The sequence below is a fragment of the Ambystoma mexicanum genome, chromosome 7p, assembly GCF_040938575.1.
Source record: "Ambystoma mexicanum isolate Mex_15411 chromosome 7p, UKY_AmexF1_1, whole genome shotgun sequence".
NCBI classification, from domain to species: Eukaryota; Metazoa; Chordata; class Amphibia; order Caudata; family Ambystomatidae; genus Ambystoma; species Ambystoma mexicanum.
The window spans coordinates 865,545,271-865,570,127 of NC_090939.1; the positions used below are offsets into that span (position 1 = coordinate 865,545,271).

Here is a 24,857-nt window from a genome sequence, read left to right on the forward strand (position 1 = left end):
CTGCTATCAACTAAACACACCCTTAGCACTTGGGACTGGGCGCTAAAACGAAAGGGACTGAGCCCACTTTCCCCGGTTTTTCATAACCCAATGTTCACACCGGGTATGAATCCTCGCAATTTTCGTAATTGGATCAAAGGTGGGCTGGAGACCATAGGCCAGCTGTATATGGGGGAGAGACCTCTCACATTCGCCCAATGGAAGGAGAAGTTCCAACTCCAGGAACGGGATAGATTCACATATATCCAACTACGCCATTGGTGCTCGGATCCCCAAACCTTGCAAGCAGCAACGCGCCCTGCCTCTGCCCTAGAACTTACCCTAGGAGACCTTCCAACCCGCGGCAGGGTATCCACCCTGTACAGACGCTTTCTAAGCGACTTCCTGACCACAAGAACCCGATGCATGGCCCAATGGGAAGCGGACCTGGGTCACCCGATAGAGGATCAAACCTGGGTTGACATATGGACCAGAACACGTACCTCGTCCACCTGCATCACCAACAGCGAATGTGCATATAAGATCACGCTGCGGTGGTACTATTCGCCCCTCAGACTTCACCATATGAACCCCCAGGTGGACCACTCTTGCTGGAGAGGATGCGGCCACCCAGGCTCTTTCTTCCACATGTGGTGGGACTGCCCGAAGATCCAACCATTCTGGAAAGCCTGCCTAGAGTCCATCTCACAAATTACCGGAACAAGGATTCGCTTGAAACCAGAACCGATCTTGCTGGGAGCTCCAATCCCCGGGATCTACCCGCGCTCCGGACCCAGAGCGAAACTACTAACTCACTGCCTACTAGCAGGGAAAACGGTGGTGGCCCGAACTTGGAAAACCCCGGAAGGCCCCCACATTGCCCAATGGTGGACCAAACTATGGGACGTTCTGATAGCGGAGAAGGTGACGGCAGCACAAGTGGGAACTCTACATCGCTTCCAGAACATCTGGGCTCCAGTGCTGGAATTCCACCAGCGCTTTCCCGCCCTGACCTACAAACCCACCAGGGCCCACTGGATCTTAAAAAACCAGGAGAGCCCGGAGGAAGACGCATAGGCGCTGAGGCTCAATCCGGACTGCCCGGGAGGGAGGAGCCCCCTCACAGAGCCTAGGGGACCGATGGACCAGGGGGAGGGTGGAGGGAGAGGACGCAGGGGGGGATAAAGGACTGGGGGTCAACTTGCCGATATAACCACTGCATATAATGTCTGTACTTATCATTCTGCCTTGATTTAAAATAAACAAAGTTAAAAAAAAATAAGAGATCCATGACTGTAGTCCTGTGACATAATATGGAATGTTTACTCTTGATATTATTCAGTTGCTGTACTACTGTGGAGATGGTTGGGGGTCTCTGCCTCCTGGCTTGTATTTAACTAATAAACTACATGCCGACCCTATGGCAGTGTGATGGTGCTTTTACATATGGCGACGAGGATGGGATTGAAGAGCACCGGTGCCCGTTGATGGACCTGCGACTTCTTTAGGAGCACTGCCGAGGATCTGAGACCCCCGACTAGGCGCCGCGGCGAGAAAGAGCCATCTCACCTCTTCACGCAATCCGGTGTCCTAGAAGACGTGTCTTCTTGCTACACTGCGGCGGTGTAGCTGTGAGGGAGTCCGAGCGGCGATCCAAGCGACCCCATGTACATGGAGTGAGTCGCTGCCAGCCCGCTGCTCCTGGACCTGCAACGGAGTGAACTGCCCCAGTCCGCCGTGTCCGGAACTACAGGAGATATCATCGGCTTATGCGAGGCGGAGAACGGGGTGAGCACGAGCGCCGTCCCCGTTCAATTGGGAAGAGGCGCGCGGCAGCCGAAGTAAAGGACCCTGTGGTTCCCCTGCGTGCCCACATCACGCGGGCGGAAGACGCGCACGACGCTCGTTGTTACGAGGTCGCGTGCGTATTACAAGCCTTGCGACGACGAGTCCGGAGGAGGCTGCCTGCCTATTTCTCAGTGAGCGCGATAGACACGCAGGAGGTACCCGAGTAGCCTCGCCCCTACGGGTACATGTGAAGAGGTCACGCGGCACACCCACGTGTGAGTTCGTGTTGCAGAGCGCAACCAGCGGTGCTAGTCGCACGCGCGTGTGTCATTTCTTTGAGAGAATTGCCTCCATCTGGATCTGGCAAGGCAGGGGAGCATGGTAACGACCAAAAGAGGTGAGAGGTCGTTGCCCATGTAACTGCATCACATTGACATTGGGAGGTTGTGTGCATACGTACCTGCAGTACTATTGACATTGGGAGGTTGTGTGCATACATACCTGCAGTGCTGTTGACAGTGAGAGGTCGCCTGCCATTTAATTTGCGCCCTATTGACATTGAGTTTGCCACTCTCCACTAAGGTTGTGGATATTCTAAAGTCCCATACTGTGCACACATGGCTTTGTCTGGAATACCCGGCCCACAGATGTTCTTGCCATCTCCTGGCCCCCCAAGAATCAAATGGGGTCCCTGGAAGAAAGGTTTTCTCCACTATGTGAAAGCCATTTGTGGGAATGGCATGGTGGTGGAAAGGAAGGTGTCTATGCTTAAGCACTCATTGGGATATGAGGGGCAGCAGATTTTTGAAACTTTGCCTAATGTCAGTGAATTGGATGCTGAAGAGGGTATGAATGATTTTGATGCGGCACTGGCGAAACTGGATAAACATTTTGAGTCAAAGATTAGTACTGTTTTGGAACGGTATCATTTTGGGATGAGATCGCAACATGAGGGCGAATGAGTGGAAGACTATGTCACTGCCCTGAGGCATCTGTCCCTGAATTGCAAATTTGGGGAAACCCTAGATGAACACATTAGAGATCAATTCATGTTGCACTGTTCTAATGACAAGATTAGGGAGGAAGTATGGCTAAAGGATGACCCAGGCCTGGATGAGGTTATTGGTATAGCGAAAAGAATTAAACATACTTTACAGTGTGTTGCAAAGCTGGGGACGAAGGGTACCAAAGTTGAGCAACAGGTTGAGGTCCTGAGAGTGAGCGACAGAAAGAGGGATGGCGGCAAAAGAGAAGACAGAAAGGGAAAACACCAAAATCTGGCGATGTATATCAAGGGAAAGGTGGCAATGTTACTCAGATGTCTAACAAATTTTCTCAAAGGGGAAATTGTACAAAAATCTGGAAAAAAGAGGGATGAGCGTTTATGCTTTCGGTGTGGAAGTTCTCGCCATCTATCTTCGTCACCGATATGCCCTGGGAGGAAGTCAAAGTGTAACATTTGTAAAAGATGGGGGCTTTTGGAAAATTGTTGTTCCAATTACAATATTGGTGTGGGGAAAAGTATAATGTTAATTGAGGAGGTTGATGGACCTTCATCAGTGGAATGTGAAGGTTCAGACAATGAAATTGTGACGGTAAACATGGTTCAGTGTAACAAAATTGATGAGTGCGAGCACCCCTCAGCATGGGTTGAGATGAATGGGTGTCAGGTCAAAATGCTTGCAGACTCTTGTTCAAAAATTACTTTAATGTCAAAGGCGGTGTAGGAGAATGTTGTTGGTGGGACGATGGATGATTTGAGCCCGTCGGACAAGACACCGGGGGCCTATAATGGCAGTAGAATTGAGGTGTTGGGATGTTGCATGGCAACATTCAAATTCAAAGACAGAGTTGCATATGGTAAATTATATGTCACGAGGAAAGGTGAAACGTTGTTGGGTTGCAGGGAACAAAGGGGACTTTGCATCAAGCTAGACCTCAACAGCAAAGAACAGGTATTGAATGTGGGTAGTGGGAGCAATGGTTCGGAGGTAAGCCCCAGCAATTGGATTGCGAATTACCCTGATGTTTTCAACAAAGGTGTGGTTTGCCTCAAAGGTATGGTTCATAAGATTGTTTTGAGGGATGTATGCAAGCCAGTGGCGGAAAGACTCAGACCGTTGCCGTTGTCGATGCGGAATGCTGTGAGCGTGGAACTAGAGAAATTGATGAAAGCTGGTATTATGGAACCAGCTAAGGCAGTTGAATGGATTTCCCCTGTTGTTGTGGTAAAAAAACCAAGTGGGGAGTTGAGAGTATGCATAGATTTGAGGGAGCTTAATCGTTGTGTGGTAGCCGATCGTCATCCACTCCCCAACATGAGGGAGCTTTTGAGCAGGATTGGAAATGCTAAGTTCTTTGCCAAATTGGATATGGCCAGTGCCTATCATCAGATTAACTTAGATATTGAGTCGCGCAAATTGACAGCTTTTATAACATATGAGGGTATATACCAGTTTAGGTGCATGCCTTTTGGTTTAATTTCCGCTTCCTCTGTCTTCCAAAAAGTTATGGATGGGTTATTCAGGGGGATCACTAATGTATGGTGTTTCCAGGATGATGTGCTGATCTGTGGTAGTACCCAAGAGGAACTAAAGAAAAAGGTGCAAGTTGTGTTGGAAATATTCAGATCGCGCGGTATTACTTTAAGAGGTGAAAAGTGCGTATTTTCCACTCGGATGGTGGAATACTTGGGGCATCAGGTATCTGAAGAAGGATTGAAGCCGAAGAGAGAACTAGTTGATGGGATAAAGATAATGCAATGTCCCAAGAATAAGGCAGAACTATGATAATTCTTGGGGACAATAGAGTTTTATCACCACTTCATAGAGAACTATGCTGATAGTGTCACCGCGCTGAGAGCATTGTTAAGGAAGGGTGTTGAGTTCGACTGGAGTTTGGAGTGTGAAAGGGAATTTAATGAGGTAAAGTCAAAAATCGACATGGCTAAACCTTTGGCCATGTATGACACACATAAAAAGACTATATTATCTGTCGATGCAAGTGAAACCGGTATTGGAGTAGTGATGTCACAAGCAGGAAGTGATGGGGCAGAGTCAGCGGTGCTGCATGCCTCACGCATGTTGAGGGGAGCTGAACTCAACTATTCTGTTTTAGAAAAAGAGGCGCTGGCATGCCATTGGGGAATTGAAAAATTGAGAAATTTTGTGTGGGGCCAGGATTTCGTGCTGAGGACAGATCATAAGCCATTGAAGGCCATATTTGAAAGTAAAGGTCTGGATAAAGTATCAAGAAGGGTTGCATGTTGGGTAACCAGGCTACAATGTCACAAGTTTAGTATAGAGGTTGTGGCAGGAAAAGACAATGTGCAGGCTGATCATGCATCAAGGATAAGGGTTGAAGATGAGAATGGAGTTGTGGACTCTGCAGATATTGAGGCCATGGTATTTACCACAGGTGGAAGTGTGATTCACAGAGAACAATGGGTCAATGCATTTGCTGCAAATGATATGTGGAATCGCATTATTTTGTTCATTAAAGAAGAGTGGCCAGAGAAAAGGCTGTTATCTGGTGAAGAAAGAGCGTTTTGGGAGGTGAGGTTTGAACTTTCGGTGAGATGGTTTGGTATATCGGTGGGACAGGTTGGTTGTGCCGAGTAGCTTGAGGAGGAAACTGATTGACATTGCGCATCAAGGACATATTGGGACGTATAAAACTAAGGAGGTGATTAAGGCTGATTATTGGTGGCCAGGAATGGACCATGAGATTGAGAGGGTAGTTGGAGGATGTGTCGATTGTACAAGGTCAGGGAAGAATGTATCCGCTGTGGTGCAGCCGGTGAGACAAACAAAGTCCACAGGGAGTGTGGATGGATTTGGCTATGGACATTTTGGGACCCGTAGATATGGGGAGAGGTAGAGGTAGGTTTGTTGTTGCACTAGTAGACATGTTCTCGAGGTGGGCAGAGTTTAAGATAATGAGGGACGTCACAGGACAGTCGATAGTGGCTTTTCTGGAGGAAGTATTTGAAAGGGAAGGTTTGCCTAAGAGTGTGTTGACGGATAATGGGCCCCAGTTCATTGGAAGTTTCTTTGAAGAGTATTTATACAAGTGTGGTATCAAACATAAAAAGACAGCACTGTACTGCCCTCAAGCCAATGGCATGATTGAGAGGGTCAACCGTTGCATAATGGAGGGTATCAGGAGGGGTAGTGCGTGTGGTTTGGACAGAAAGGTGGCAGTCAAAGAAAGAATGTATGCTTTGAGAATGGCGCCAAACACTGAAACGGGAGTTAGTCCCTTTGAGTTGATGAGAGGGCGAAAAGGTAACACAATATTGTCTCCAGCTTGGTTAGGTCGGGCAAGAGAAACGGATAAAGTGGTAGATGAAGTTAAAAGGAGGATGGATGAGAAGAAGAGCAAGTGGGTCAAGAAAACCAATGAGAGATTCCCGAGAAGGAAGACTATTGTGGAAGTGGGTGACATGGTCAGAATAAGGAAGGCTGTCATTGCCAGAAAGGGTATTCTCTCTATTCAGCTCCAGTTAGGGTGGCACAGGTATTTGATGGTGCTGTGAAATTGGAGAGTGGGCAAGTATGGAATTTATCAAGAGTTGCCAAGGTGAAGAAATAGGCTGCCCATATGGTATGCCTCCTCTATTGTTCGTAACATGTAGTGATTATTTTGATAAGGGAGGGGTGTGTGTTGTGATGGTTTCTCAGATATGATGGTGGAATGCCTAGATAAGAATGTTATGTTAATAAGAGATCCATGACTGTAGTCCTGTGACATGGAATGTTTACTCTTGATATTAATCAGTTGCTGTACTACTGTGGAGATGGTTGGGGGTCTCTGCCTCCTGGCTTGTATTTAACTAATAAACTACATGCCGACCCTATGGCAGTGTGATGGTGCTTTTACAATAATCACAGCAGGTAAGTGTTTTATTGCCGGTGTCTGCTTGTGGACATGTTGACTGGGTTTAATGAGGCTTGTGCAGCTGTGCTTGCGCTGCTTGCAGTTGCATAACCTCTTTGGCATGTGGCTGGTCAGAGAGCACCTTCTATGTTAAAGTTAATGTTTTTTTTTAAATATATTTATTATTTTCCGTATCTCAAGTAACAGGAACATCATCATTCGTGACTGAAAAGCATATCATAAATGACCGGAAGAAATAAACACCCAACTCATCGTCCCCCTCCCCACACTCCCTCCCCCCACCAAGACCACAGTAAGAACAAAGTTCCTCAAGAGTTCTAACAAACGTTCCGGTCGGTATCGCCATCTGGTTCCTTCTCAGGTGGCTCAGGATGAAGCAAAGGTACTGTTAGGGCCACCCAACGTTGTAGCTCGTCGCTAGAGTCCAATCTTTGCATCTGAATCGCCGTCTCCCATGCCGCCGTTTCAGCCTTGGTCCATTTTAAAAGGTCGCCCTACCATAAGGATATAGGCGGGCCTCTGGGGCTTTTCCAGCTCATGGCTATGCGCCTTTTGGCCGTGATGTATATGAGGTCTTTGAGTTTATTTAGTGGTTTGTTCTTCCTGCTGCGCTTAAACCTGCCCAGGATACATGCCGAGGGGTCTTCCGCCTCAATGTCAATGTCCGCTCCGGCCACTCTTTCCTTTACTCGTACCCAGAACTTTCTGAGCTCTGGGCAGCCTCAAAACATGTGTGTCATACCGACCTCAGGTTCGCTGCATTTGGGGCAAAGTTGGGTGCCAGCGCCGGTGAATCTAGATATAGCTTCTGGGGTGAGGTACGCTCTGTTGATTATATACAGTTGGATGAGCTGTAAGCGGGCATTACGGGAGATTTTTTTGTGGTAATGGATAACGTCCTCCCAATCGGAGTCTTCGAAAACAAGGCCTAACTCAGCCTCCCATTTGTTCCGGCTTTTCAGGTCATCCTCGGTAGAGCCCTGCAGTAGGGCTTCGTAGATACGAGAGGTCTCATGGCCGCCTTCAGCAGCGTTCAGGATCATTTCGATGCATACATTTTCCTCTATTTGGTCAGTAGCCTCAGGCCACCTACCACTCAAGGCCTGTGTGACCGCTCTATGCAGTAGAAATTGCCCGATGGGGAGACCAGTGGCGTCGCAGAGGTCGGGGAAGGCAACGAGTTCCTGTTCTTGAAACAAGTCTCCCAGCGTGGCCACACCAAAGGGCTCCCATAGTGTACGAGTCTCGAGGTGCCCCCAAGGTTGGTTAAACATGAGTGCTGCGATAGGGATCTGTGGGGAGTACGGGTCTTTAGGGCCTACCAGCTTACAGGCCTTTTTCCAGAGGCGTGTCCCAAGCTTGGCGAGGTAAGGGCAGTGTTCAAGGGCGCCCCCTCTAGTCCAGAGCAGGTCCCTGAGTAGTAGCTGGGGGAGGGCTGGCTGAAGAAGGCGCGTGTCTATTGTGTCCTCGTCAGCCATCCAATGCACAACATGTCTCAATTGACCAGCGAGAAAATATAGTTCGAAGTTTGGGATCTTCAGTCCGCCCTTCTCGTATGGCCTCTGGAGGGTCTCTAGTGCCACCCTGTGTCTGCCACCCCCCCAAAGGAAGCCCCTGCAAAGTTTATTGTGGTCCCTGAAGAACGAGGGAGGGATGTAGTAGGGAACGTTGGTGAAGGTATGTAGTAAGCGAGGGAGGGCTACCATTTTGAGGAGGCCCGCCCTTCCTGCCATTGAAAGCGGGAGCCGGCCCCAAAAGTCCATGGACTTAGAAAGCGAGTCCTTGGCCCTAACGGTGTTAAGGATATGTTCTGTAGCGGGGTTCCTGTGTATAGTTATCCCTAAATATTTGAAGGAAGTTGCTTGCCATTCCAGGTCAAGGGGAGGGAGAGATCCGTAACATTCGCTGTGTAGTGCAGCTAGGGGGAAGAGGTAGGATTTACTCTTGTTGATTTGGATCCCAGTGTGCTTGTGAAAGCAGTCCAGAGTTTCCAGAATATAAGGTAGGAGGTGTTCGGGGTCCCGAAGGTATAGGAGGGTGTCATCGGCGTACATGGAGACAAGGTGAGTGGCTCCGTTAATATGAATGCCTCCATCCCCGTATTCCTGTCTCAGGTAGGCCGCTACAGGCTCTGCAGCAATGATGTAGAGCATGGGGGACAGGGGCCACTTTTCAGAGTAAGTTCTATTGGTGCGTACCCTTGCGGTGGGGTTAGCATAGACTAACTGCGTCCATTTCAGAAATACAGGACCTATCCCCATTTTAGCCATAGTAGCGTACAACTAGTCCCACCTCACGGAATCGAAAGCCTTGGTGGCGTCCAGTGACGCCACTGCGAGCTTCTGTGGGCTCCCCTCTGTACTATAAATAACATGATGTAACCTGTGTGCCGTGAGGATCTTGCAGTCTACATTTAACATAGAGAGGGGCCTATACGAGCCGCACTGGTCTCCAACCTTCCCTGGCTTGAGCAGGGGTATTATCACGGCCTCACTCAGGGAGTCCGGGAGAGAGCCACGCTCAAAGGCCTCGTTATAGACCTTGGTCAATATGGGGGCGAGTGTGTCCTCGTAAGTCTTATAAAACTCCCCGGAGAGGCCGTCAGAGCCCGGGGTCTTCCCAGCAGGCAGCGATCTGATTACCATCTTGACCTCGTCAGGGGTAATAGGTGCGTCATGGGTCTCAGCCATGTGCGAGTCCAGTGTGGGCAGGTTAATGACTTCGAGAGCGTCCTCGATCTGTGTGTCAGAAGGGAGCGGGGTTTCGGAGTATAGGTTACGATAGAAGTCGGAGAAGACCGAGTTTATTTCCTGTTCGGTATGCACGGTAGTGCCGTCAGGTGTGGTTATGTGGCAAATAGGTGGTCTGGGGGTTTCCCTTTTATAAAGCCACGCTAGGAGCTTTCCCGGTTTGTTCCCCAGGGCGTGGATTCTTTCTGTGTGTTTGGCGTGACTTAATTTGCCCAGGGATTCCCAATGGGTTAGGCAAGTTTGTTTAAGTTCGGTGATCCTACGTAAATAATCAGGGGATGAGTCAGCCTTCGATTCCAGGACCTTCAAGTCACTCTCAGCATGCTCCAACAGGGTTGTGATGGATCTCTGGGCACCCCCAACCGCAGCAATCATTTCCCCCCTCATAACTACTTTATATGCCTCCCAGGTGGTGCTCATGTATTTGACGCTATTGAGGTTAAGTTGCCAATATTCTTCTGAGCTATCCCTAATGTGTTCTCTGAAGACAGTGTCGAGAAGGGCTTCTGCTCTCAGTCTCCAGGTGGGTATAGGGGGCCTAGGCGGGAACACCTCCCAAGTAATCAGCAGGGGGGAGTGGTCCGATAGCACTCCTGGCAAATAATGTGCATCAACAAATGCAGATTGATGTGTTTGGCTAAGAAATATGTAATCCAGCCTGGTGTGCACGGCGTGCGGGCGGTGGGGAGTAAAAGGAATACTCGTGTTTCTCAGAGTGCTGATCTCTCCAGATATCAAAGAGTTGAAGCTGTTGGACCAACTTGGACAGGATTTTGGCCGGGGGGGAGGGGCGGTCGTGTTTAGTGTCGGATCTGTCCCGTGTAGGGTCGAGGGTGCAATTATGATCCCCTCCCCAAATTATGATTCTGTTCATGTAAGGGGTGAGCCGTGAATAAAGAGAGTGGGGAAAAAAACAGTCGCGTCATGATTGGGTGCGTAGGTGCTAATTAGACACAGCTCTTTGCCTTCAATAGAGCCACACACCACGACCATCCTCCCCTCATTGTCTAATTTGGAGCTAGTAAGCTTAAAGGGGACCGAAGGGGCTATCCACATTAAGACCCCCCTGGCATAGGAGGAGTAAGCGGAGCCTACCAGGGTGCCTCGCCAGGACCTGGACAGGGCTTCGAGCTTCTTAGTTGTCAAGTGGGTCTCCTGTAGCAGGGCGATTCCGACCTTGCATCTCTTAAGGTAGGATTGAACACGTCTTTGTTTAACAAAACTATTCAGGCCTCTAACATTCCAAGTGACGATCTTGACTGTGTCAACCATTGGTGCTGTGTGGGCAGACGGTTGAGGCGATCTGAACTTGAGGTCCGGCTGTTCCAGCATTGCGTATAAAGAGTTCCCGTGGTCTTGGTAATTTTAGTTCGTGGTACCCAACTATAACAGTAACTCCCCGTGTCCCCTCCCCCCTCCATGACACCAACATCCCGTTTCCCACCCCCCAGTAACTGTAAACTCCCCAAACTTTGAACAGGTCCAAGGGGGTTTCTCCCGTTATGACTGTCTCCTTTCCGCTCCGTTGGACCATTCAATGGTCTTCGGGTGCCCTACGGGAGGGTAGAACTACCTAGAAGAAAAAAAAAGAGAAACTTCAGGGGTCAGAAGACTGAATGAACTATCCTCGGTGTAGCTCGCTTAAGGAATCAATCTTGCTGCATTCGGAGTTTAGCCGCGTTGTTCCCATGTGTGTGTGGAGCATGACTCCATCCGTGGTCAGTTTGGTGTAGCCTGGCGCGGTCTGCGTCCTTTTACTTCGATGTCTGGAAGCTGTATCCCGTCCATCCATTCGCGGGCCTTCTCGGGGTTGTCGAAAAGGAGCGTTCTGTTGTTGTGAATCACTTTTAATTTTGCCGGGTACAAGAGCATGTACCGTAATCCAGCATTTTTGAGTCTGGCTTCGGAGTAGATGAATTGCGCTCTTTTCATTTGGACCGGAAAGGTGTAGTCAGGGTAAATGGCTATTTTTTCAGAACCCCTTTGAATTTGGCCACCGGATCTGGAAAAAGCTTGGATGGTCTCCCTGTCCTTGTAGTTGAGCACTCTGGCAATTAGTGGCCGGGGTGGAGCACCGGGGGGGGGCGCCTTGCAAGGGATCGGTGGGCTCTCTCGATTGTGAAGCCTTGTGCGAGTTTCCCGGCCCCTATTTCCTGTAGAAGGAGATTCTCTACGTAGTCTGTCGGGTCCGATCCCTCGGTGCCCTCCGGCAGGCCTAAAAGTCTAATATTGTTTCGGCGTGCCCACCCTTCTGCCGCCTCGGCTCTATCTTCGAGGTTCTTCATCCTTTGCTGCAGTTCATCAACGTCCTTAAGGAGCTGTGTTTTGGCAGCCGTGTTTTCCCGGACCTGTGTTTCAAATGCGTCAGTCCTGCCTGCAATGGTCCGTACATCCTGATGCAGTAGGCCCAGATCGATGGCCACAGCGTCTGTTTTATTTTCCATTGTTGTCTGTAATGCCTTGATGGCTTCGAGGAGTTGGGAATTGCTCGGTTCGTCTGCCACAGCAGAGGGGTCAGGTAGTGCTTCAGCAGTGCTCTTATTGGCAGTGGTTGGGCCAGCGAGCCCCCCGGCAGTGAATGTCTCCATGGTGGTCTGGCGCTGTTTAGATCTCGCCCCTTTTGAGGACATATCTGAGGCGTGCTCAGGGTGTGTTGCGTATGCCTTGTTTGTGGGCCACTGAGACGGCTTACTTAACGGGCCACGGCGTAGCTGCTCCCGCAGTGGTGGAGTGCCAGAGCTCGAGCCCCGTGGGTGTCTTCTGCCAGGGAATGGAATCAAGGTGAAAGTCTATTACGTCGGTTTATTCAGTGTGCCCTTCCTGTGAGGCAGGCTTATAAACTGGCTAGTAGTTGTGTATGCCCATGCCTGAGGGGCTGTTAGCATTGGGGGTTTTTACGTCCAGCACACGGGCAGCAGGTCCCCTTTCAGGGGGTTGGGCTGAATTCGCCTTGGTGATGGGCCCAGCGGGAAGTCGCCATGTGCGTGTATATTCCGAGTGCACAGTAATGCTCCCCCCTCGCTGGGCTGCAGTCTAGGCCCTGCGTTCTGGTGACTCCAGGTGGGGTGCTCGCCAGCAACACTGGGGAGATAAGAGAAGGGAGACCCCGCCTGGGTGCGCCCCTAAGCACCGCGTATCATCGCGGCGGGGCTTCACTTGAGTAAGCTCGCGGGTGCGCTCCTGCGTTCCATTAACCTCACTGATCCAACGTTGCTCGGGACCGGGTCAGCACACCACGATGCGGCCCGGTGCCGCGGCGCGGCAGCACCGCTCTGTTCGTTGTCTTCGGGGCCCGCAGCGGAGCACCTCCTACCCGGCAGGGCCGCTCCACGCCGCAGGCAGCCAGCGCACACGGGCGCGCCGCCACAGACAGCCCGGCGCGCAGCCCGCACTCCTCTCCTGGTCTCGGGGCACGCACAGGGGCCCCCGTCTGCTCCACATCGGCAGCTTTCCTCACTCGCGCGCCGTGTTACGCGAGGTCGTGTACAACGGGTGCCATTTCCAGCTCGTCGTTTCGCTTCCCTGCTGCCCGGGAATTACACTGCGGCAAAAGTGTGGACAGCCCCAGGAATCGCTGTAGGTGGTCAGGGCGAATGCAGGCAAATGTAGAGACGCTTCGGGATGATTTAGAAGCTTAAAAAGTCGAAATGGCAGCAAATCGTGGACACATCTAGCGGAGCTCCACAAGGACCCGTCTTCTTCACATGGCGGTTAGCCACGCCCCCCATGTTAAAGTTAATGTTAAAGGATATTTGTACCGTGCACTGTCACCACGGGAGTGGTCCCCTGGTGCTACGGCGGATCTGAAAGACATGGGGGGTAGGTTAGGGCGTGTTAGTAGGACAACGTTTGGAGAGGAGCAAGGGAGCTGTGATGTGCTGTTGGCAGCTTCCGTTCGGTGAACACCATTCGCTGAGCTTTTTGGTGTCATATCCGGTCGGAGTCCGTTGTGTGTTGGTGTGTGAGGGTCTGTGTGTTGTGTTTTTTGTTGCGGTGTGGTGAAGTACGTGCGGGTTGCTGCAGTTTAAGAGGTATGGTTGTGTTTACTTAGGGTTTGAGAGTTATGTAAAGAATAGTGAGGTTTTAGTCATTTTTTGTAGGGTTGGTTATTGGCATTGGAATTTCGAGAAACGCACATTCCTATTGCATCTTTCGAGAATTAGACAAAATTGTCTTCCTTACAGTGGTCTAGTTTCAGCATGATAAGTGTGTCTCTCATCTCTGCCATTAAGTTGTGTTAGTTAGTCTCTACATTTCTATCTTCGTTCTTACTCACGCCCGCCTTTACATCCCAGTCTGTAGTTGATGCAAACTGGTACTTGCGACCTGCACCCATACCAATCGCTTTATCTGAGTCGGTAAGGTTAGCAGTTGAGCCTGTTTGCGGCCGCCATGTTTGCTATTGTTCTGTCCTGATAGGGTTATCGCTCGTGGTCGGTTCCGCCTAGCATTGTCTGTCTTCTTTTTGTGAGATTTCCCTTTGTCGGTTCTAGGTGTTGTCTGTGCCGTCATGGGTTTCTGTCCGCCTGTTCTTTTGCATTTCCTGTTTTATTTTTTCAGTTGTTTCCATATGGTTCTGAGGTTTTGAAGAGCCTGGTTTTTATTAGGTTTCAAAATTTTAGGTAGTCTGTGGTGTTTCTTATTCCTTTAGGGAGGTTGCTCCAGGTTTTTGCCACCAGGTGGGAGAAAGAGGAGCCCCCTAGGGTTTTCTTGGCATTTGGCTTTGGTTCCAGGTGGATTTCATTGCTTGATTTGAGGTGTCTCGTTGGCTTGTAGATTATTTTCTTTTGTAGGAACTCTGCTCCCTGTCTGCTGGTTGCCCTGTGTCTTATGCACATTGTTTTTCGATTGAGATTGTAGATGTGGTTGGGAGTACCTGCGAGGCAACATTGCAGGTCATTGGCGTGCCTGCAAGTTGATTTGTGTACGGAGATTACAACTACAACTGCTGGAGGAGTAACAGGGGAGACTTCAAATTAGGGTTCAGAGGTTCGAGACAAGGAGAGTTCTGAGAAGGGAGAGTCACCTGGGGATTTTGTATGCCAGCGAATGCAGAACATTTGCATGCATATATTTTGGTCCCAAAGTGGCTTTATAAAAGGTACATCCTGTGTACATATTGTTTTTGCCCTATTCTTGCTTACAAAAAGGTATTGTGAAAACAATAAATGTCCCCTCTGTGTAGTGTAAGGAACTCATGGTGGCAACAGTAAAGACAGACACAAGTGATCACAGTTCAAGGGTGTTTATTAAACTGTAAATTCAGGGTGGAAAAACACCCAAGCTAAACCTAAATCTAAGATGGGTGCAAGCGTCGGCCATAATGTAAAATAAGGCAGTCCTTGTGGCGTCTTGTCAAAGTAAAAAGCCTATATAAAAAGAATACCTATTGTCAATTCCTTACAGCTAATTACAAAAAGAGTGTGGGATAGTGTTTCAATAAAGAAAGAAGTCTTCACAAATAAGTCAGGATGGGATTGCCTGCATTCTGCCTTCCCCACGTTTTGAGCACGGGACAAGGTGGATTTCCTGAGCACAGCACACACTCGAGCTTTCTCAGCACACGCCAACAGTTCTGTATCAGGTTCTTCGACGGTTAAATCTCTTTCAAAAAAGTTCTCCTGCCTTCGAGGCCTTATACTCTCAACAAACAAATACAAAGTTCTGTTCAACGAATACATTGGGTGATGGCTTCACCCCTGGTTCCCCCTCTTCTGGGCACAGACCCCTCACAAGTTGTATTCAATAAATCAACTAAACAGTTACTTTCTTAATGAACTTTGGGTGATGACTTTTCACTCCTGGACTCGAACCCCAATTGACAAGGAGGACAGTTCACTTCTCCTTGTCTTGCAATACTTCTTGTTTCACGAATCTTAATGTCTTTTTAAACAGCTCTTCTGCTTTCATCCCTTTTGTCAACATCCCTCTACCAGGTTCACTCTTACCAACTTTTACAGACAGTTCACTGTAGACACCACTTGACCCAAACACTTTTTTACATGGTGATAAAAAAACAGACTAATGTTAAAACTGCTTACCTGACATGCCCCAACCCAAGGATCAGGCAGAGTCAGGCAATTAACCCGAATCTGACACACCTGACGGCCCTTTCCTTTCCCCACAGGCATAAAAGGTGGAGCACAAGAGCACAGGACGAACAAGGCAGATCGCACGACATAAGAGATAACTCAGAACGGCAGTTCAAGAGGAGGAGAAAGACTGTGCAGAGCCATAGGGTGACAAGGCTTCACTCCTGCTAACGCACTGCTCATGGGAAATCATGCTTAGCCCCTACCCGTCAGCGTCCCTCTGTTGGGTTCACTCTCGCCTACCTTTAAGACCCCTGTATGACGACTTTGACCCTCTTTTCGCCTTCTAACAAGGCCGTCAGGTTATCCTAGTTTCAACAACTGGCTAATCGCCAGCACTTCCTAAGTGAGCACCCGGACTTGTCTGAAGCTGGTTTTCCCCCCTCTTTTCTTAACAGTATCCTTTTTGCCTTTCAAAGTTCAAATTAGCCGTTGGCTTCTTTTCGTTTAACACAGTTCGGCTTCTTATCGATACTCCACTCGACTCACTGGCTGTGATGAACCGCTCTGCTTTCTTTATCCTGCGAGTCAAGGCTAGTACCACCGAGACCAGCGTCTCTCCCCGGCTTTGTTATCAGCAGAGGAGGGTCCCGCGTACCGTTGACATCTGCTGCAAAACACACTGGCTATTGTTCGCAGACTTATTATTCCTTCTGCTGAGGTGCCACAGGTCCTGGCTGGAAAGGGCAAGGTCGATTCTCTCCTTGTCACCCTATGGCTCTGCACAGTCTTTCTCCTCCTCTTGAACTGCCGTGCTGAGTTATCTCTTATGTCGTGCGATCTGCCTTGTTCGTCCTGTGCTCTTGTGCTCCACCTTTTATGCCTGTGGGGAAAGGAAAGGGCTGTCGGGTGTGTCAGATTCGGGTTAATTGCCTGACTCTGCCTGATCCTTGGGTTGGGACATGTCAGGTAAGCAGTTTTAACATTAGTCTGTTTTTTTATCACCATGTAAAAAAGTGTTTGGGTTGGAAAAAGGGCATGGTAGAGATTCCAGGTATCCTACGTGATAGGAGGGGGGAAAAGTGTTATAAGATATTATAGATTTCATACAAGGGAATTTGGTAAATTCAGAAGGGCAAGATTTGTAAGGTTTGCGGAACAAACGTGAATGACCAGGATTATTGTCGGAAAGTAAACCAGGTGAATTGTAGGAACGGTAGTGTTTGGTCCAAATAGAGTGGGAGTGTGACAAATCATGATCAGAGGGACGTGAGGAAGAATAACTGGTGGTGTTCGGATAGAAAACAGAAAAACAGGGTTCAGCGAATTGTGGTTTTTGAGAGTAACAGGGTTTAGGCTCCTAGGAGATTTCTAGGGGTGACAGAATTTTATGGAGGAAGCTTCTTTGGAAGGGTGGGAGGTAGATGTAGCAAAACCAAGGGAAAACCCTAGGACTTCCTCCTCACTTTCCACTTAGGTGTTATACTGCGTCTCACCTGGGGCATTCCTCTGAGCATAACTCCGGGCTCCCCTACCCAGGTCATCCTCCCTCGCTCGTCCACCCCCAGGGTGGGGATCTGAAAGCGACAGCCCTTCTCTGTCCACCTGAGTAAGGGATTCCTGAGATCTACGTGTGAGAATACCCTCCGGTTTCTCACAGTAGGCTGTAGAAATGTCGTAAACCAAAGCCAGTTGTGGGATAAGTTACTTAATTTGGAAATGCCACGAGTTATTAGAACTTACTATGACCTACTGCTATGTGGGTACTGACATACCTGTGCTGGAAAAGTAGATAAATGTACTCCAAATATAATGAGCAATAGAAGGTGAATTCAAACTTGCCTTTTGGTATTCATTCTTTTTTTTCTTTTGTTTGGTCATTTTCAGCCAAATACAATACAAGCCAACATTTCTTCTCCATTCCCCTCCACCCCCCAGTCACCCGAGGTAAGTCCATCCTTCCTAGTTGTGCTGTGTTCTTTAGTGGTTTCATGAGAATGTCAAAAATGTGTATCTTATTTTATAGGGGCACCATTGTAGCATATAGTCACTCTGTAAATATGTCAGTACTGTACCCCACTACTGTGTAAAAGCATCCAGGGCTCCCTGAATCGTGTATGCTACCCATTCCAGTGAGACAAAAGACCATACTTTCCGAAGCCACTGTTTGTTCGTTGGGACTTCTTGTGGTTTCCACATTTGAGCTATTGCCAACCATGCTGCTATTAAGAGGGTCATAAAGTCCCTTTTCTGGGTCTTCAAATAAGATCTAAAGGATGGGTCCCAGAGGCCACATAGCCAGACGCTGTGCTCAGTTGTTCAGTCCCCTGGAACATCCCTCTATCTGTGATTTCACTTCCTCCCAGAAAGACTGCAATACAGGGCAATCCCACCAAATGTGTGCCCAACCTCCTACAGTCTCACAGCCTCTCCAGCACTGATCTGATACTGATGGATACATTGCATGCAGTCTCTACGGGGTGAAATGCCATTGAACTATAACTTTGTACTACATTTCCCTCAACTGCACCGAGCGTGTTAGTCTCGGGACTGTTACCCACAGGTGAACCTACTGGTTTTCCGATATTGTATATCCTAATGTATTCCTTATATATTTCCACTGAACTTGGGGTGTAAGCTCGTTTAGGAAACCATACTATGTAACGAATTTCTTTGATCCCTCTGTGTGTCACAATGTACGTTTCAAAAGGCGTCCATTGTCGCATGGCAGCTGTTTTAATGCGCGGGTCCGTTAGCCAAGTCCTGCATGCACTCCTCGAACGTACGTAGGGTCTGACCTTGAAACATATCCCGTATCTACAAGACCGGGCCAACAGCACGGATCCAGCTGACACTGTCAGCTGGAGTCAGTGAAGAAGAGGGCAGCCACCGCTAACCCACCAGGGCAATCAAATTAATAAAGACAGGCCCCATGAAGGCCTCATACCACTATGCCACCAGGGATTGGGATTTTTAATGGAATAAAAGGTCCCATGGAGGCCTTATCGACTACACCACAACGGATTTGGATAATTGTTTTTTAAAAGGCCGTGCAGGGCCTTGTGTGTTCCAGCGTCCCGGGACCCCAGCAGGGTCAATGTTGGAAAAGGGGCGGGGCTTACTATCCCTTTTAAGCCCTGCCTTGACCATCCTCTGTCACACCTCCTGGAGTCAGGTAAACTATTGGCTAAGGTAAGTGGCCAATCCTGGGAGGGGGGCACGGCATTTAGGTAAGCCTGTGTGAGTGTGTAGGTGTGGGTTAGTTGGGTGAGGGACAGGAGGAGGTGGAGGATATCCGAGAGACCAGTGAAGGCAATAGCGTTTTGGAGTGCGGAGGATATTGTTAAGGGGGGGTGTCTGTGGAGTGTTTGTGTTAGGAGTGCAAGTAGCAGAATAGGAGTAGTAGAGTCAAGTAGTACTAGTGGTGGCAGAGGTAACCGTGGTTGGGAGTAGAGGTAGCAGGTGGTGGGAATAGCAAGCAAAGGATACTAGTGCTAGAGTGTGAGTTAGTAGGAGAGGGTGAGCAGGACACTTTATCCCTCAGTGAGCAAGGCACTATATTCCTGGGAGTCCCTGAGGGTCAAACGGGCTAGTACAGAAGGTGAGCAGGGCACCATATCCCTGAGTAATCTGCAAGGTGGTAGAGAGAGGTAGTGGTAGTACCAGAGTGGGAAAAGTATTTGAGGTAGTAGCGTGAAGAGTGACAGTGAGTGGGAGACGGGGAATAGCTATTGGTACAGAATTGAAGAGACGTTAGGATTAGAAGAATAGTAAGAGGCAAAGAAGTAGAGTGAGGAAAGGAGGGAAAAAGGAATAACAGAAGTAGAAGGATAGTTGGGAGTAGAAGCGTTAATACGAACAGGAGTGGGAAAGGAAGTAAGATCGAAGGGTGGAGGGGGAAATGTGCAGTGAGATATTGGAAGGGACAGTGGCGTGGTGGGAGAACAGTTGGAAGGAATTTGTACAGTGAAGGGTCAGGAGTGAGAGGTTGTGGAAGGAGTGTATGTGACACAGGGTGAAAGAAGGCACCATTCCCTATTTCCCAGCAACTAACCATTAATAGAAGTTCCCTATGGAGTCAGATAGCCAGCGACTTAGGGAGAACACCTTTAGTTATAGTGAGAAGAGACAGTTAGGGATTACCTATCAGTACACTACTAACAACTTGGTAGGGACGTCTGAGGTGGGGTCCCAGGCCCGGGGAAGTCGAGGGAGGAGAGGGACGGCCGTGGTGCCAATATTCCCAAGTCCCTTAAAACCCCAAGAAATTGAATAGAAGAATTAGCCATTCTGACAATTGGGATTTTAAATAGGTATTCTTGAACTTTTATTCAAGAGTCAGCAAGGTTAATTGTGACGGGCCGCCACGTCACACATTGCACACCTGGTCATGCCTTCTAATGATAAACTACAGTTTCATCACTTAGACAATGCTCTTCATACCCTCCAGTGTTTTATATAGTGCGAAATCTTCATAGGGTGGGAATAATGCTCTCCTCGGGGTCTTTAATAGAGTCGAGACTTTTCAAAAAGTCGTTACAGAAAATCTCAATTCTATGTCAAGACCAGAGGCGAGCATTATGCTTGTGTAAAGCTTATTCACCACCAAGCCAGCTATTTAATGGGCCTTAGATTCAAATCTTGGAAAGACCGATTCGCCAGCCCATTCGGTCATCTTCATAAAGGTATATGTATATTTAAAGTGTTTATTGTAATGGAGTGGGGTATATGATATATGTTGCTATATAAAATGTGCCAGTGGAATCGTAAGTCGTCATCTTTGCATAACGATTGTGCGCCAATGGGAGATGGGTGGAGTGAAGTGTGGTGTAGCGTTGGCAGAGCTGCTAGAATCTGGTCGAGTTTTCCAATAAAACACATGTTAAATTCTTAATCCAGCGTCGGAGGCTGTTGCATTTATTGAATGTGTGCAAAAGCATATGCACCAAATACAAATTAAAACCGAGAAGGGCACCTGACATTTGGAAGCACTGTGACCTAAATGTTTCTCAACGTACACTGTCGTTCGTATACTTTTAAAATTACCTGTCATTTCAAATGTCTTTTGATTCCAAGTTTGCCCAAATCTTTTACAGAATCCATGTCCAGGAGACGCGTTGCCTGATAAAGGCTCAATGAATTCTGACCGGGGGCAGTGGAGAGGCAGTGACAGGAAACATGTCTGCCGACGCAGAGCAAGAATGCCTCTTGAGCCACAACGGAGAAATCATTCTATTTCAACTCTCGAAGTCGGCAGAGGGCGGCGCTCAGAAAACCAGCACCACATTACATTTTAGGAGGATGCCCTTTGACACTGGCACTGGTAATTTTTCGCAGGCAGCCGCTGGCCGATATTGCTTTCAAGGAGGGAACTTGGGGGTCCGAATGATTTGCTGCCGCTGTGTAGCGGACTACAGAACAGGGCTGACTCTCCCTTGCGTTTTAATCAGTAAGAGAAAAAAGAGGCCGGGTGCCACCAAGTACGTGTTATTGCTTCTTCAAACATCGAACGGCTTTGAGTGCTGTTTGAAATTCCAGTTGGACCAAGAACTGACAGAAGACGTGCATCTGTGTGAAGGCCCGACAGTGTTATGGAGGTGCGACAGGACTCTATATTACGTATCCGCCAGAGCGCGCACGGTGCTCAGTGCTCCAGTGGAATTCTCGTCTCTTAAATGGGCCGGCGGTTTTGCCCAGGAGGGCCTTGCGGTAGTGGGGGTGCGGGGCACACAGTTTCCCGAGGGAGGAGATGACCAAAGACTGACAATGTCCGATGGGGCACTTTGGGGGAGCGAGTTCATTGCCTATGCTTTGGAAAAGCAGACCTTGATGACTGGCACATGTTTACTGCCCCATGGGTACAGTTGTGTGGTAACATGTATGGAGGTCTATGTGACTGGGGAAAATGACGACCGGCCCCAGATAAATGTGGTTGCTGTGACCAGCAAGAAGCAATTGGTTTGGTTTCAGGATGGTACCCCCAAAGATGTCTGTCAACTTCCATTTGAAGAGCCCTCTCGCATACAAGTTGCATCAACCGGCAGCGGGGATCTGCTGTTTGCTGTGTTTTTTAACCACAGCCGAGCCTGTGCCGTGTGGAAAAACAGCTTCCAGGTAAGGGTTCACGATTAACCACTTCCGTTCTTTCTAAGACTATTCATTTCATGTTGGTTCTGCAACAACCTCCTTTGGTTTTCCTCTCCCAAGTCTTAACTGCCTACATAACTGGTTTTCTGTCGAATCCATGTTATTATAGATTTTTTTCTGTGCCTTGAAGATGCAGCTGCTGTTGTTCTCGAGTGGGAATGTGTAATTGTTCAGGGTAATTCTATACAGTATAGAGCTCATTTTGGTGCTACGCACAATTCGGTGGCGGGGACACGTTAGATGTAGATATACACATAGACGGATCCCTACTTCTGAATTGTGGTCATTTGAACAGTGGAATGCAAAAGTGCAGGGCAAAAGGCAGCGTACACGCTTGTATGCCGCTTTTTGCCCTGCACTTTTGCACTCTGCCATGCAAATTGAGTAAACGCTGGACAGGCAGCGTTTACAATAGATCCGTATGGGGTCCGCCTGCTTTTTTTCTGGCACATAAAGCCGGTGGACCGCCAAAGGGATCAACAGCATTTGTGCCGGTATTAATATACAGCACAAAACTGGGCGTATTTGTGTGGCATAGAGGAAGGGAGCAGCGAAAACACAATTTGCGCTCCACCCCTCCACCATACAAATGCAGGAAAATGTCTGGTTTTTATTCATCTTTCTTGCATTACGCTGTTGCGATTACTGAGGCGGTCATATTCAGCTGATGGAGTTTCCCCCACCCCCAAGCCAGGTGGCACGCACCCAAAGCGCTTATAGAGATTCAACTTTAGTGAGGCCTCCAACCCGTCTTGCACCACCCCAACAAGCACCCTCTATAACCCAAATGAGCTAGGAACCAGGCCAGTGTACAGTAAGAATATATATTTAGTTAAGGTTTGTGAAAACGGAATATCAACCAACATCAACCACCAATGCTGTGAGAGCACCCAATATCACAACTCCAAATACTTTGTCATTAAAACAACACAGGTAAAATTTTGAAACATGCAGTCACAGCTTACATCAGATTTTATTGCAAATTAACCAATAGAAAACATTCACAATACAATGGAAAATCGTTTTGGCTTGATATGGGAAGGCAATGTTTGAGAAAGGAAACTGAATGGCAAAATCGTTTTTTTAGGCTTCTATTTGAAAGGCACAGTTGGGAAAAGGAACTCAAATGGGGAAATCGTTTTTCAACACACATCCAAATGAGAAGCGATGCAAGGGACTACATGGGGAATTTCGTTTTGCACCCTCACATACACTTGAATAGCAGCGTTTTAGGGTTACTTATTTTGGCATTATGGACACCCCCCTTTGGGACAGGAGTCGGGGGTTTCAGAAGGCCAGTCAATCAATTATGTATTGTCTATACCAGCTCTAACACACTGGGCATGAACTTTGTTAGTTTCGAATTCTAACAACACTCATCCTGTGTTTTTCTAAATGAGAATTAATTGATTTAACTTTAATTGAAGGCACTAAGGATCTACACAGCTTACCCCCTGTCCACAATTTAATGGAAACGATTAAGGCAGGCTGTTCCCAACACAATTCAATTCAAATGGATTGGGTGATTTTCTATAGTGGGATTAATTTGAATTGGATGTAATACAATGTGCCAAGGGCCTTCCCAGTACCACCCTCTGTCATTTGGGCCCAGGTACTTGCTCATCCTGCCTCCCTCCTGCACTGCCTCTGGGCCGCCCCTTGCACTGGGATCTGTACCCATACAGTCCCCATCATTCTTCTGCACTTATCAGATATACCCTATCTGACTAAGCTTGCACTTGCTGGCTGCACGACCGCTTTTCGCTGCCTTTATTTATTTATTGAACTTATTATGTATTCTGTTCTCTCCTCTGTTCCGCACTTTCCACTTCTCCCCATCCATGCACTTCCCCCCTTTCCATGCACTTGCGCATTCTTAATGTCACTTGGCCTAGTAAGATCGTTGTTTTTGTGCTCCCTTGTTCCCCTCCCTTTGCTTGGACGCACTCTGAAACACATGTGTATGAGCATAATATAAATAAAATATATCATATCATACACCCCTACCCGCTATGTGAGCTGGAGATCAAGGCTGGCAGTTTTCCCCCTCGCACTTTTGATAGCATTTAGGATAGCTCTAATTACATGGGAGGCTTTGGTCAGGGAAAACAGCAGGGCTCCTCTGAGGAAAGCACAGATCTGGTCAAGGATTTTCAGTCAATGATTTTCTCCTGCACCCAGACTCCCTCTGGCTCCTCTGATTGGGTCCCAGCAAGCTTCTAGATTTCCCTGTCCCTGTCTCCATTTCAAGGATTGAGACCTCTTTGCTAGTTGTTCCTCGCAAGAGTCCGGCAGCAGGCTACCTCTCAGAATCAAGTGGAAAAGCCCTGTTCTGATGCAAAATTAACCTCTTATAGGGCTGATGACGCGCCTACATTATCATAATTCCCATGGTAAGGATTGGCTAGCACGCTTCCTTCACCTCCCACCAAGACACCCACTGGCTGCTGATAGGAACAGGAGTTAGGGGGGGTGTATGATGTAGGCTGAGGGAGGAGAAAGATTTGTTATCGCAAAATGGCATGTGGGATTTAGATTTTTGGGTGCTGAAAATCGAACAACATGGCAGTTAATCAATTATTTTCGGATAACTACATAAATCTATATATTTTTATATTCTACATTTTATGGTGATTCGGAAAATACTAATTTTATTTCGGCACGCCCTTCCTGGGCAGAGCCACTGTTTCTTGCGGTTTACTGCTGCACCAAAATAGTTACAACTTTGACAATACATACTTCCAACATTCAATTCCCTGTCTATTACTCTATCAATATTTCCAATTGCTCAGATTTATGAAAATGCCAGAATCATAATTGTGATGATCATAATTTAAGTTATGTACATCACATTCGTTTTTTACATGGGCCCAACTTGCTTTTTATCCCCTTTAAAATGAACCCAGGATGGGCTCGATAGGACACCCGATGCACTTTTTATCTGATAAAATGTATTCAATATTTAATCAATGGCACTGCATCATAGGTGCTCCCAGTTTCACCCTTACAATGGCCCCCACCAATTCTTATGTTTCTATTTCTCCTTAAACATGAGACCAGCCATCTGCTCAGACCAATGTTTATTCTCTCTTCTTCTGAGTTTCAAAGGGATTTGCCCAGGGCTAATGCACCATTAATAGGAAACCTGACCTTAAAGGTCACTTCTGTGGTTGTGTTATCTGTAAATTCCATAACTTCAATCTACTACTTTGTGTATTTTAGCATTTAAATTGACAACCAGGCCTTCTTCTCCTAGATGTCC

At 48.0% G+C, this 24,857-nt stretch overlaps 1 protein-coding gene across 2 annotated transcripts in view; it reads left to right on the top strand.

Moving 5' to 3' along the window:
* FANCB (FA complementation group B) overlaps positions 1-24,857 on the top strand; it is a 494,704-nt gene that overhangs the window by 27,755 nt on the left and 442,092 nt on the right. Inside the window, exons 2-3 of one of the 2 annotated variants that reach the window (XM_069637068.1) lie at positions 17,336-17,395; positions 20,545-21,562. In XM_069637068.1, the coding sequence (XP_069493169.1) occupies positions 20,627-21,562 (936 nt within the window). In that variant the 5' untranslated portion in view covers positions 17,336-17,395; positions 20,545-20,626. The remainder of the gene's footprint in view (positions 1-17,335; positions 17,396-20,544; positions 21,563-24,857) is intronic. The other variant, XM_069637067.1, reaches the window with a different exon arrangement.